This window comes from Melopsittacus undulatus, chromosome 6 (assembly GCF_012275295.1).
Source record: "Melopsittacus undulatus isolate bMelUnd1 chromosome 6, bMelUnd1.mat.Z, whole genome shotgun sequence".
NCBI lineage: Eukaryota > Metazoa > Chordata > Aves > Psittaciformes > Psittaculidae > Melopsittacus > Melopsittacus undulatus.
Genome location: NC_047532.1, coordinates 27836995 through 27850698, shown reverse-complemented (window position 1 = coordinate 27850698; position 13704 = coordinate 27836995). Strand labels below are relative to the sequence as shown.

The following is a 13704-nucleotide window of genomic DNA, read 5'->3' as shown; positions in this document are numbered from 1 at the left end:
TCCTTGCCACCAGCCTCCTGGGAATGCCAGCAATCACAGCTCCTGGCCAGCGAGACACAGTCCTGCTCTGCAAAGCAGCTGGCATGCAGCCCTCCCCTGGGGCTCTGGGACGTGACTTTCCTCTGTGAACTGGGCTTCAAAGCAAACTAGTGATATAATCCCAGCAGCCCTGAGCTAGTGAGATAGCTTTTTACCCTCAGCATTAAAAATGATGGCAAGCACAAGCCTCGTCATCCTCTGGATTTGCATAAGTGTGTTCAGCTGGAAAATGGACCCGTAAGTTGGGCTTCTGTTATTTCCCAACAGGGTCCAGCATCCAAACTTTTCAGGAGCAGCTAATTCCAGATGCAAGGGTCCAAGCCAGTAGGGATGAGCAGTTACCAGTGAGAGGTATGGAAAAGCAGGTGCTGCACAGGGAGAGGCTGGGGCAATCCCTTTCTGTGGGCAGAGGCCAGGGCAGGAGGCACTGCCTGGGGCTGCTGACTGCTTTGGTCCCTGCCACTGATTTGCACTGTAGGTGTGGTGAATGGGGATGGCTCACTCTGCTCTGGATGCACAGAAGGATGTGGGGACTGAGCTGTGCCTGCAAAGGCACTAAACCTGATCCTGGAGCTGTCTCACTGTGCTGCACATGGAGGAGGTTAAAAACTGGGGTCTCCCAAGCAAGATCTGGGGAGAAGCCTTTGGGTATCGATTCCCAAGAAGCTCCTTCTGAGCATCGTTTCTTTGTCCGCCCTGCAGTAGGCACTCCCACTGAGATGGTGTTTAGCCCCAGGACTTGCTGTTAGGATACTCCCTTCTGAGCTCTGCGCTTGTACAAGTCACACTCTCTGGCTGCTCCAGCCTTGATGCTGTGAGGTTGGGCAGTTCAGGCACAGGTTACATCCACAAGGAGCCTTGGTCAAAGAAGATACATGATAAATTGAATTTGTAAAACTTGCTTCAGCCTTTGGAGAGGAAGCAGGAACAGCTGTATCACATTTGGATAGGAAATCCGTGCCCAAGATCTGCGCTCCCCTCTGATGCACACCGAGGCTCAGTAGGGGCCAGGGAGGTGAGCTGTCAGCAGACACAATCTTTTATCCATTGAACAGTAAATCTCCATGGCCTGGGGCGTGAGCTGTGCAGACAGGCAGCAGCGTGGCTTTCAGAACAGCTCATCTGCGGTGCTTTCAGCTTCCAGCCCTGGTGGGAGCTGTGAATGGACAGGAATTGTTCCTTCCCTCCCACTATGGCAGGAGCTTCCTTGATGGTGCTGCTCCTGCAACAAGGGAGCCAGTGAGAGCAGGATGCTCATGGAAAACACCATCTTCCTGAGCAGGCACAGGATGCTGGCTCGGTGCGCCCTACCAGCTGCTTCCACCTCTCGAGGCAGGCAGCAGACCCTCAGGAGGTGGCTGGCAGCCCCCATGTCCTGCCTGGTCACCAGACAGCAGCTATTGGGATATTGCTGCTATCACAAGTAGGGTCAGGGCACTGCCCCAGCCCGGAGGTGCCCCTCTGAGACAGCAAAAGGTGGTGGTGGTGTGGTGATACCCAGCTTCATTAACCTGAAACACAACCATCACTGACCCTGGAGGAAGAAGCTGTGCTTTCCCTGCCCTTATTTCGGAAGCTTGGGCTGAGATCAGTGAAGTTTGTGGATTGTTGAGCAATGGTTGCTATAAACACTTTATCACTGTGACAAAAAAAACAAACATCACCACCAATTCTCTGTCAGCTGGGTGTGGGTGAGCCCAAATGCTCTGAGGCAGGGAAGCAGAAGAGGGTTTGGCAAAGGACAGGAAATAGCATGAGTTCAGAATCTGAACTGCTGCTGCTCTCCACCCTGGCTCTGCAGCTTTCTGTACAGAAAAAAGGGGAGGATGGCAGAAAGAGGTCTGGGGGAGTCTTTCAGCTGATCTATAAGAGGTGTGGATGTTGCTTCAGCCTCCAGTGCTTGAATAGTGCAGGCAGGAGGGGCCTGTGTGGGTTGCCTGGCCCTGAGTCTTTCTCCCAGCACAGATTGGACAGACCTTAATCCAAAGCAGGGGACAGATGCATCCCTAAGCCTGCAGCTGGCAAGGGATGAGGGGCAGCTTAGGCTGGAAGCCTTACAGCAGGGTGCTGCCCTCAGCATTGTTCCCTAGGGCTGTTCTTAGTGAAAGCAGCAGCCACATCTTGGGGACATGGCTGTGTCCTGCCAGCATGGCCACAGCAGCAAGCTGCAGTGCACATCTGGACTATCATGGGCTGGGTTTGGTTCAACACTGCCTCACTGAGATGCCAGTGGTGCCACACCTGCCAGCACTGACGGGAACACTGATGTGCATTTCCCTTGCGATGGTTCTGTGTCTTATCCATGCAGCCTCCAGTGCCTCCTGGACACAGGAGCCCCTGCACAGAGGTGAGGCCAGGCACCTGCCATGGGGTGGTGAGAAGTTTGTTTCCCTGACGATGTGTTTCTGCAAATAAAACTGTGTCCCGTTCAGGGCCAGGCAGGGCCAGGGAGCATGTCATGGAGGCTGTGGCTGCAGCAGGTTCCTGCTTTTTGCTGTATGGGGCTCCTGGGGACAAAGCTCGTCTGTAACTGGGTGATATCCAGCTCACTACTGCTTTGGGTATTTCTAAGGCTGGTTTGCGTTAAGCTCAAAGAGCTCTGGTATCTTTTAGGTCAAGAAAGTGTCTGCCCATCACCTAACACCTCAGAAATCTGCCTGCTTATCCACACAATGGTAAGAGGGACCGTGCAGCTGACGTTGGGCAGCAGGAACTCTGCAAGCTTGTGCAGCAAGCTGGGGCTTCCTGGCCCAGCTCTGCAAAGCAGTTTGTGGGGAAACCCCATCCCACCAGCGGAAACAGCTTGGTGGCAAAGAGGGAGTCAGACCTTGTTCCTCATGGGGAGCAACAAACCCCGCAAATACTGAAGCAGCTGAAGACACTGAAGTCAGAGGGGCTCTGGGTAAGGGAGATGGCCAGGGCATAATGAGAAGTGGACAAGACCGTGGTACTGGAGACTGAGGCCTAGTCAGGGAGCAAGGGGAGGAGGGGACAGGTGGTACCACCATCACCCCATCCCTTGTGCTGAAGATCCAGTGAGGAGCTGACTGCAAAGAGCCCTGGGTGGCTTTCTGCAGCAAGGAGCCCAATAAGAAAAGTTGGCATTAGGCACTAGAGCACTTTGACAACTCTTGTGTTATTTTCAAGGAAAGAGAGAGAGGGAAGGATGTAGGAAAGAGCTTCCCACCAAAGCCACTTTCTTTGGTGAGTTTTGTGTTGAAGGCCCATGGGAGAAGAGGACAGAGGGAGTTACCCTTGGTGCAGAGAACTGTCATCTTAGCTATTTAAGTATAAAGGGTGAAACTCCTGAGAACAGAGAACTGCGAGACCTCAGATCTTGTTTTCTTAATCCTTCTCAGTTCACTTATCATACTGAAAGTGCAGACCCTGTATCAGAGGGCCTGAAGCGCCAACGCCTGTCTTAAACATCCAACTGCTGGGAGATGACCTTGAATTTTGGCGCTACAGCCCACACACATGCCAAATGCAGACTAATTCACTGTGTCCAGGAAAACCTGGACTAGAGCATTTGTGCAGCTGCTGTGTAGCTGTTGCAGTCAGGGATCCAGTGATGTGTAACTGTTACATGATGCAACTCGGCATGCTGAAAGTGTGCTGGCCAAGCCAGCAATACCAGCACCCCTTGCACCCACTGGTGAAGACAGTGCCAGGAGGCAGCTTGCTGCCCTCTGGCAAGAACGTGCCTATTTGTGACCTGACATGGCTGGGCTACAACAGCAGAGATCCCATGGTGGGCAGTCTAAAAGCCACCATCCTCTCTCCAGCCAGGGGGGTGCTTGGTTGATGGAGACATGAGTCCACAATGGATCATCATCACCAGATGTGATCTGTGCCTGCTGGCAGTTGTTATCCCTGACCCTTCCCCAGGTGGTGTGGGGCCTACCCACTAGGTGTTCTCAGCCCTATGCTGCTCTGCTCCTTCCTGCTGGCACGATGTTCTCCCTGCTGCCCGGCTTGGTGTCCCGGTGAGGGGATAGAGAGTGTGTGTATATAAGAGACAGGAGCACATTGGGAAGGAGCTGGAAATGGTGCAGCCTGCATGATCTGCTCAGGCTATGTAGTGCTATGGCCACCCAAAACCTCCCTCATGCAGGAAGGGAGAGCAGCTGTGATCTGCTCTGATGTCTGCTCAGCCATCTGAGCAGGCAAGGAGAGAGGACAGGAGAGGAGAGGAATGAAGAGCCCCGGCTGCCCGAGCTGGCAGCAGAGTGTGGGAAGCACCGATGCATGGCCTGGGGACCTGGCCTGGAGACAGGCTGGCTCCTGCCTGCGCCTTCACGGGGATAAAATCATGAAAAGCATAATAAAAATAAAAAAGCAAAGGGTTTGTTTTCCCAGGAGGAGAGCTCACACCTTCCGCTTGGCAGAGCTGGGCCAAGGTGACATTAGGAAGCTGTGCTGCTGCCCAAGCAAGCAGAGATCTCTGCTATCGCATACAATCTGCATGAGGCAACAGGAGGCCACCCTCATCTCCGGCAACAGCCACAAACAGTGGGGCTGTCTGCGGCTGTGGGTTGCCATGGCACGGGTGAAAACAGGCGTCCTCAGCCCTGGCTGAGTCACCCAAGGCGGAAGTGACCCCAACTGACACATCGCGCTGAAGACGGCCAGCTCTGAGGCTGTGCAGCATCACATGAGCCCCGGGAACTGAGAGAAGGCGAACAACTGAGAGAGGTGACTTCTCCCCAGCAGCAGCATCCCTGGCCTCTCACAATGCGCCTGGACCTTCCCTTCTCATTATGGTCCCTACTGCTGTGCTTCCTGCTGGGGCAACCCACAGCTTATCACCTCCCAAAACTGCTCCAGTGCCGCAGCAGAGCTGAGGGACCCAGAGAAGCAGCCAGGCAGGTCAAGCCAATGAGCCAGCCCCATCCTGCTATACAGAGGATTCTGATGGCTTGCACTGGTCTCCAGTAATCTCCCATGTGCAGAAAGTGACATCAGAGCAGTGTGCTGATATCAGCCAGTAATTGCTTGTTTGCATCTGTCAGTTCCCATGGGATCAGGGCTCAGGACAGGCGAGGTGAGCGTGGCCTGGATGCAGGGAGGCAGGGGCTCTGCTGCCAGTGGAATGGCATCACCGTCCCTACTAGGACAGCATGCTGTGGGCTGTTGCACTGTCACCTCCTTTGTCTTGTCCACAGCACAAGGTCAGGAAACCATCGCCTTCCCATCGGTTTCTCCCATCCTGGGAAAACCGCCCAGGCAGCCGGCAGAGCAGATAAGTGGGGCCTCACGTACTGGGACCGAGCCCCCGCAGCACCACACCGTGCCGCGCCGGAGAGGCTGGGATTTGCTGCCTGGCGTCCAACTTGCCCGTGGCCAGGTGCCAGCCCTCCGCAGCGCCAGGCGTCTGGTGTCAGCCGCGCCCACGGTGCTGCGTGCCGAGGGAGCTGTGGGGCCGAGGATTGGGGGATGATGGCTGGGAAGGCGGCCAGCCTGGCTTTGGGGCGCCACAGGGCTGGTCTGGTCAGTGGGATGGAGAGCTGTATGGGGGCTGTTGGCATGCCAGGACGGTGGGCATCCCAGCTGCAGCCCCTGTGCTGGGTGATGATACTCACTGGACTGGGGGACAGGAACCCAGAGAGGAGGTGATGGGGAGAACCAACCATCAGTGCATGCACTAGGTGCTACAGGAGAGCCCTTGTCTAGGCAACGGCAAAGCAGGCAGCTGCCCCGGGGAGGAAAGGCCTAGACAAAGGAATGTGTGTGGGGACAGGGATGGCTTTGAGCAGGGTTTATGTAATGGTCAAGAAAACACAGGAAATTGGCTCCAGCTGAAGGTCCTCCTGCCTGAGACTGCAGTGGGGATGGGAAAATAGACAAGCAATGTGTCATGGAGGGACCAGACAGCACCCGATAGCAGCAAGGTATGGAAAGCTGAGAAGGTTGCCAAAGACAGCAGAGGATTATCCAGGTCCGATAAGGCTCTAGGAAATAAAAAAAAAAAAGGACTTTATGGGCTGTTGGGAACCAAAGGCAAGGAACCATATGGAGATGCCAAACCTGTTAGGAAGGAGAGCAAAGAAGCAGATAGAGATTGCTGAGCTAGAGCTGGATGAGGAATAAGGAAAATGCTTTCCAGGTCATTAGGAACAAGGGAGGATGTGAGACAACAGCTGCTAGAGAAGATATTTTAAAATCCTTAAGGCTGGATATCTCACACTCAGGGGTCCTTGCAGGGCTGGCTGGAGCAGCAGCCTGGATCCGCGGGACTAGGAGAGGACTAATGCAGGACTCGGCATCAGAAGTGGCTGTGCTCCCCGGCACAGGGGTGGGAGAGGCAGCAACCAGAGGGAAAGAGTGCAAACGCAGTTCACATTAGCTGGAGGTCTTGTTGGACCGTTGTGATTTCTCTCCTCATTACAAGCAGCCGTCTGGCTGCAAGAGGTTATTCCATAGCTGGAAGGAATTTCACAGGTTGTTGCATGGTGTTCAGATGTTGGAAAAAGGAAAAGCATCACGCTATATCCATGGATAGTACATTAAATAGGTTATGAACTGGGTACTTGGCCAAGAGACCACAAGTGGGGGTTTCTAGCAGATTTTATGTACACGCTCACGCAGGGTTCTCTCTGTGTGAGTGGAGCAGTCCAGCACCCCTGGCATGCTCTGGCGATGGTCCCTCTGTAAGGACCACATCAGGAATCCATACATGGCCAGGTTTTGGCCATGTAAACCCTAACCAAGAGGTGGACTTTCCATCTCAGTAATTCAGGCTATCTCCCAGACGGCAGAACCACTTCTTCCTGCTGTCCGCCCTGGGGTTAATCCCTGGGATTGCTTCAATCAAGAGTTTATACATGCCTGGGGACCCGAGCTGCCTGCATCATGCCTCATTGAACTGAAAGGAAGGCGGGAAGCCGGGGATTGGAGCCGATCCCCTGCTGCCAGACCGTACACTCTCCCATCGGCCGGGAGACTGTTTGTCGGTCTGACAGCAGCACAGTCGTACGTTTAGAAAACCCGGAGCGGGTTTTGCAGTAACCCTTTCAGCCAGGACGGGAAGCTCGCAGGTCTCGCTCGGGGGTTCGGTTGGGGGTGGCACACCCCGGCTCGCGGTGAGCCTGCCTCCTGGGCACTTCCACCCCGCCTGCGGCTCCATCCCCGGGGAGGCAGGCGCGGGGTCGGGCGCACGAACACCGGTAACATCGCGTCGAGCCCGGCCCCGGACGGCGGGGCCCTACTCGCGGCGCGCCCCGCGCTCGTCGCCCCCACGCGGCGCAGCGGCCGGCAGCTCAGTACTTCCGCCAAGCCGCCAGGGGGCACCGCAGCGGGCGGGCTCAGCCGAATAGCGGGAGAGCCGTGCTGCTGCACTGCGCATGTGTCCGGCGCTCCCTGGCGGAGGGCGGGAGGTGGCGGCGGGCGATGTGAAGCGATGCGGCGGCAGCAGCGGGGCCGTTCGCTGCCGGGTGCTGTCGGGGCGCTGTGCCGGGCTCTTCCGGCTCGCTCCCGGCCTAACCCCGACACCCTCCGCTGCGCCAAGTTCGACCGGCCGCAGGCGGTGAGCGGGCTGCCCCGGAACACCCTGCGCCGGCGGCCCCCGCTGTTGTCCAGCGACCGACCCCTCCGCGCCCTCGGGGACGGGCCTGGTCCGAGGACGGCGCCGTGGCTGGGCAGGGATATCCGTGCCGGTGCCGGTCCCGGGTGGGAGGGGGGGACCGGGATACCCGAGTGGGACCGAGGGTCTGGGGGGGGCACACCTCCGCTTGAGCCCCAGCCGTTGTGTGACTGTCGGTAAATCGCTGCGCTTGAAATGCCTTTATTGTACTGTGGCTTTAACTTAAAGCGTGGTGTTTCACTGTGGTCTGCGGCACCTTCCTAGGGTCACCTCAGGCTAGCTCCCTATTACTCTGCACCAGCCTAGGGCTTTGCATCAGGGGTGGACAGGGTAATACTCGCAGGCCTCCAGCTTGCACACAGTTATCTATTTTAAGCATTTTACGTGTTGGCTGAAATTCCAACTGTTAGAATCACTGTTTCAGCCTGTCAGTGTGCTGCCCTTATGTGGCCAAGAAGTGATTTCCAGGTCTAGCTCCCTTTGTGCTGCCTCTTTATGAGTTTTTGATACTATCACTGTCAGATTTTTAAAGTGTCTTTGAGTACCAGTTTGACTATGGACAAGTTGTACCATATGTGGTTATATCAGGGCAGATACTTTGAAAGCTGTGCTCCTGTATGCATGTGCCTCCAAGTAGAAATACTGGGTCTTGTTGTACAGCCAGCATTATCAGCCCTTCTCTTCCTGAGGGCACCTCACTGTAGTTTGTGTTCCGAAGACAGCTAATATGTGAACCTGCCTCATTCAGCAGTGGTGGCAAGATGCAGGTGTGCTCTTCTGATTAACTGCTAATGTTCAGATACAGGTTTAATTGCCTAATTGAGACTAAATATGTGGCATATATTTTGCCTGCTCATCTTCCTCCGCTCCTCTCTTTTGCAGAGCTTGGATTTCTGGAGGCTGCTCTACGCTCTTCTGAAACAAATCCATGGACGCAAGTGGGCAGAGTCTGATGCCATAGGTAACCTCATCAGTCTGGCTGGCTGTGCTTTCCATCTGTCCCACGGAACTACTGAGACTGGTTTTGTAGCACTTCTTTTGCCCCTTGATTCCTCTCAGAAGTGGTCCATTTTGTAGACCTGTGCCACCAACTTCCTATTGCATAACAGCTGTGCAGGCAGGTTTATGTCTCTTTGTCCTGCTTTGTCCGTGAAACTGGGACATCCTTCTGTCTGCTAGAAGCTCCTGTTTTTCTTTGCCACTTTTATCACAGGTAAATCTCTGCAATGATCTTATGTATTCTCATCATCTGCAGAGATAATTACAGAAATTGATTTGTTTTTCATTTGATTCCTTCTTTTTTCCATTCCACATATGATGTGTGATTCTGTGGTTAATTTTCAATCAGGTCCTATGTCAGGTCTGTGAATAGCAGTGTATCTCCCAAATGGTAGAACTGCTTTTCCCCAGCTGTCCTCCAAAGGGCTAATCCTTGGGGTTGCTTCAGTTAAGAGTTTATACATGTCTGGGGTCCCTAGCTGCCTGCATCACACCCTGTTGAACTGAGGGGGAGGTGGGAAGCTGGGGATTGGAGCCGATCCCCTGCCATGAAAACTGTGAATTATAACATATGAACCATATACATAAGAAAGAGGTGGACCTGTTGGGGTGAGTACAGAGGAGGGCCATGAAGATGCTCTGAGAGCTGGAACACCTTTCCTGTGAAGACTGGCTGAGAGAGTTGGGGCTCTTGAGAGCGTTCTCGGGGAGACCTTAGAGCAGTTTGCAGTACATAAAGGGAGCCTACAACAAAGCTGGAGAGGTACTTTTTACAAGGGCCTGTAGGGATAAGACAAGGAGCAATGGCTTTAAGCTGAAAGAGGGTAGATTTAGGTTAGATATTAGGAAGAAATTGTTTACTGTGAGGGTGGTGAGACCTTGGCACAGGTTGCCCTGAGAAGCTGTGGCTGCCCCATCCCTGGCAGTGCTCAGGACCAGGCTGGATGGGGTTTTGAGCAACCTGGTCTAGTGGAAGGTGTCTCTGCCCATGGCAGGGAGATGGAACTGGATGGATCTTTATGGACCCTTCTAACCCAAACTATTCTATGATAAAGGCAGTGTTTTGGATTGACAAAACAAAAAGTGTGTGATTATTTTAGAGGGACCATGAATATCTGTATGGACAGGGCCACTGCTTCAGAGGGAAGCTGACTACAGGTTGGCTTCTCACAATCACAGAGCACTATTTACTTAAATGTATGCTATTCCAACTGCAATATTCTTCAGTCTTCTCTCGTGAAAGATGTTTATCTAGAGCCCTTTCTTTGTCAGAAGAAGTTTTGAGAATAGAATTCTCTGTCATGGGTAAAGGTCTCCTCTGACCAAAATCACTTAAAATCCCCTTCTGCCTTTGAAAGCAAAGGAACTTAAACAACACTGTTTAAGCCCCTGAAGAGCCAGGAATCTGATGGCTCTGTAAGCAGAGTTAAAAAAGGCTAAGCATTGTGGAGTGTGGAGCAAAACCAGCATAGTTTTGCTGGTAGCTCAGTAGGAAATCAGCATGGTTCAGTGTTACTCACAGGACTGCTATTTTTCATTTGGCTGTTTTTGTTTTTCTACTCATACACAATCTGCTGTGTACTGGTAAGTCTATTGGCAGTCTCCTACAGCTTTGTAGTGTGGTCCTGCACAAGTGCAACCTTGCTGAATCCTGGCTGCTCCCACGTTATTTGCTTGTCTCATTTGGAGATGGGATTTACACATGCATGTGGCAGGTTGCTGACTAGAGAGAGCAAATGCAGCTTCTGATGGTGGATTGCAAGGTAGGAATTTGTGGTTCTGCTCAGAACTGCTGAGCTGATTTTTAAGAAACTTGTTTAGTCACAACATGGTGATTAAAGCTGAAATTCAGGTTGGAGAGCCATACTGTTTTTCAAATTACACTAATTACCTTTGCTTGGCCAAGTGAATGGGTTTGCTGCAAACGCGATAAGTGTTTTACTGCTTTCCCTCTCTGTCCCTGCTCCAGAGTGCTTGTGGTCTTCCATGTATCTAACTATTCTATGATTCTATTTATTTAATGTAAGTGAAAAGGAGCCTTGGGCATGGGGACTAAGTAACTTTCTCTGGTTTGTTATAGGATCCTGTTGCACATCAAAGAATTGAAATAAATTTCCCTAATCCAAGTCTAGTGCTTTAGTCCATGGATCAGGCTTTCCTGTCTTTGCTCTTTTTGTACAATCTCTTAATTTTCTTAATTAAAACAAAGAGAGCAGCAATTGCCAGATCCCAGAAGAGGGCTTTGAAGACTCCTTCAGTATAAGGGCTACTATGTGCATAGGAACAGCTTTCTGGAAAAGAGAAGCCATACTCAGGTGGTGCTGTACCCTTTTTCTAGAGGAAACACTGACCTCTGGCCTATAATCTGCATGTGCTGTTGCAGTCACAGTGGTGGTTCTTGCTACTCCATAAACTGAGACCTACATTTCAAGGACTGTGTGCTAGATGTTGGACCCTTTGCAGTTGCAAGGTGGTATGAGCAAGCAGTGTGTGGCAGGGACAGAATGCTCTTACAGATTTTGCCCATAGAAAAGGATAGATTCTTTTCCAGAAAATTTCTCCTTGATGTGACAAGTCCTTTTTATCAAGTGACTTTTGAGGTTGCACCGTAGCGTGTGTTTCTGTTTTGAGTTAGTAGTTTCATTAGTCTGTTTTTGAGCTGACCTTGTCATGTAGGTGAATTTTAGAGGAGATTAAAGTTTACTTTGAATACAACAGCTGCTAGTCATTCCCTCCTTATGGTTGTCATATTGTTCAGGAAAACTTTCTGCACCGTGTTTTTAAATGGTTGGTGTATTTCATTGCCTAGGTAGGAGAAAATTAACTCTTTGAAAGATCACATACAAAAAAACTCCAAACAAACCCACACAGTTTGATGTTTTAAAATGTATGAACTATTCTTGTGAACAGAAACCAGAAGCCCCAGCCAGTGGTTATAAAATTCTGCAAATGTCTCTTGATTTCTGGTTTTGGAAAAATATTTCTTCACACAGTGAAAAGCATTTACTGTAAACTTTGGTGGGAAGCTGTTAATCCAGCCCCTTAAACATGTTAGAACAATGGGTCTCTCATCAGAGGAGTACAAGTCCAAGTAAGCTGTGTAATAGTACTCCAGGCATAACCTTACTGATGAAGTCATGATCAGTGGTTTCTTGCTGCTCACTCTTCATGGAGGCTGAGAGCTGATGGACTTGGTTAACAACCTGACAGCCACAGCAGGTAGCAGTGCTACGTATGCACTTAGATAGCTGGAGGAAATGTTTCTTTTCTGGAGGTGCCATTCAGTTTTTATAGTATGAGAAAGAGGTCTAGAGCTGCAATATATTTTTGTGTTTTTGACAAATGAAGCAGAAAATTTTTTTCTGCAGCAGTAGTTTCTCATCATACCACTACCTATGCAGGTGTTTCTTGCCTGAGTGCATGCAGTAATGTATCTGTGTGTTCTTGTACTTGATTTAGTTCCCTTCCATTTTAGCCTGCCAGGATAATGCATAACCCTTATTTGAATATCATGCTGTAATTCACTGAATATATTCTGCAGGATTCATAAAGCAGAACAGCACAGCTTGAGTATAGTCTTAAGAGGTTCATCCACAGCTTGGTCTTACTTGCTGAATATAATAAATAATCTGCATGCAGAAGGTGTTTAGTTGAAAGGACTGTGTGGTTCTTTCTCTATAAATTGCACAATCCTAATGGAATGCCATAAGAAGATGTCAAAGAGGAGGTGTTTGAGTGACTGGTGTTATCTGATATGTGAGTGATGGGATATCTTTTCCTCTCTTGGTGCACATTATGGACAAATCCATCTTGCTACTTCTATAGTCTCTGCTGCCATTTATCTGAGTGCTTTAGAGATGAGGAAAGTGATTTCTATAAGGTTATGGGAAGGCTCTTTGAGCCCCAGTTCCAGACCCATGCTTTCACCACTCACCCACAATTCCTGCCTCATACTCACACTAATCACACTCCCTCATGCAGAGGGAGAGGTGAAATAGGGGGAGGTAAAGGACCAGCGCAACACAGTAATTCAGGTGGCAAATTGTGCGCATGGATCTGATCCTGAGTGGTTTATCAGCAGAGAAATGCACCTGGTTTTGTCTATTCCTTTTCTTTGATAGGTGGTTTCTTGTGGAGCTTCCTGAACTGCAGATGGCAGTATGAGATGCTGGTTTGCTTTGAAAAAGGAGGAAAGCATGTACTGATCTTTCTTTTGGAGCATTTCTCCCTTTACCTGTTATGGCGGTTCCTTTTTTGACAAATGCGGGAAGAAAAGGAAAGGGCAACATGAAAATGTAGCTCACGTGAGAATATTCAAGAGGGATCAAAATAAAAATTAATATCTGAGAGATCTCCCTGTACTTAAAGGATTATATTGCATAGCAAGATTTTTAGCAAACCACAGGCATTTCTGCCACTCTGACATCATGAAAGTAAGCTGCTTGTTTTTACATTCACAGGTTCTGCAGAAAGAACAAGCAAAGTGATTCAGGTGTTTGGGTTTCTTTTTTGTGTCTGTAATGCAGAAACAGGCTAGGTTTAAACCGAGTTCTACAACTGTCATGTGTCTCTGCAGAAGCTCTGCTATATAAAACACTATTCCTGCAAAAAATTATTTACTTTTTTGTCTGTTACTGTACCTTTTTTTATGAAACCTTACAGAAATACTGAAGCATTACAATGGAAAAGGAGAGCAGCTTTATTCCTTACTTTGTAAGAATGCTTAAACTGGATCAAATTGAAGGTTGTTCTAGCTTCATCCATCTGTTCCAGCTGTCAGAAGTGGATGCCCAGGGGAAAGAGTGAAAATAGAATGATTCTTTCAGAGGAGTATTCTTTCAACCTCCAGTAATTTACATCTCAGATGTCCTAAACCATAAAGGTTGTCTTTGCATTTCATAAGCTTCCATGCACTCCTGTTCTGTCAGTCAAGTTCCTCTGTGAGCTTGTGTAACTCTCAGTATCCATAGTGTCTTAATGGCCAGAAATTTCAGGGCTTTGCTATATGTGTGGAGAATGTCTCTAACTTGTTTTTATTCACAGACTTGCTAACTTTGCTTGGTGGCTCACAGTTCTTTTATTGA

The 13704-nt window shown here is 50.3% G+C and overlaps 1 protein-coding gene across 3 annotated transcripts in view; it reads left to right on the top strand.

Moving 5' to 3' along the window:
• Positions 1-7436: 7436 nt before the first annotated feature.
• Positions 7437-13704, top strand: part of TEDC1 (tubulin epsilon and delta complex 1) — an 82824-nt gene continuing 76556 nt past the window's right edge. For all 3 annotated transcript variants that reach the window (XM_034064414.1, XM_034064415.1, XM_034064413.1), the window contains exons 1-2: positions 7437-7564; positions 8504-8582. In XM_034064414.1, the coding sequence (XP_033920305.1) occupies positions 7439-7564; positions 8504-8582 (205 nt within the window). In that variant the 5' untranslated portion in view covers positions 7437-7438. The remainder of the gene's footprint in view (positions 7565-8503; positions 8583-13704) is intronic.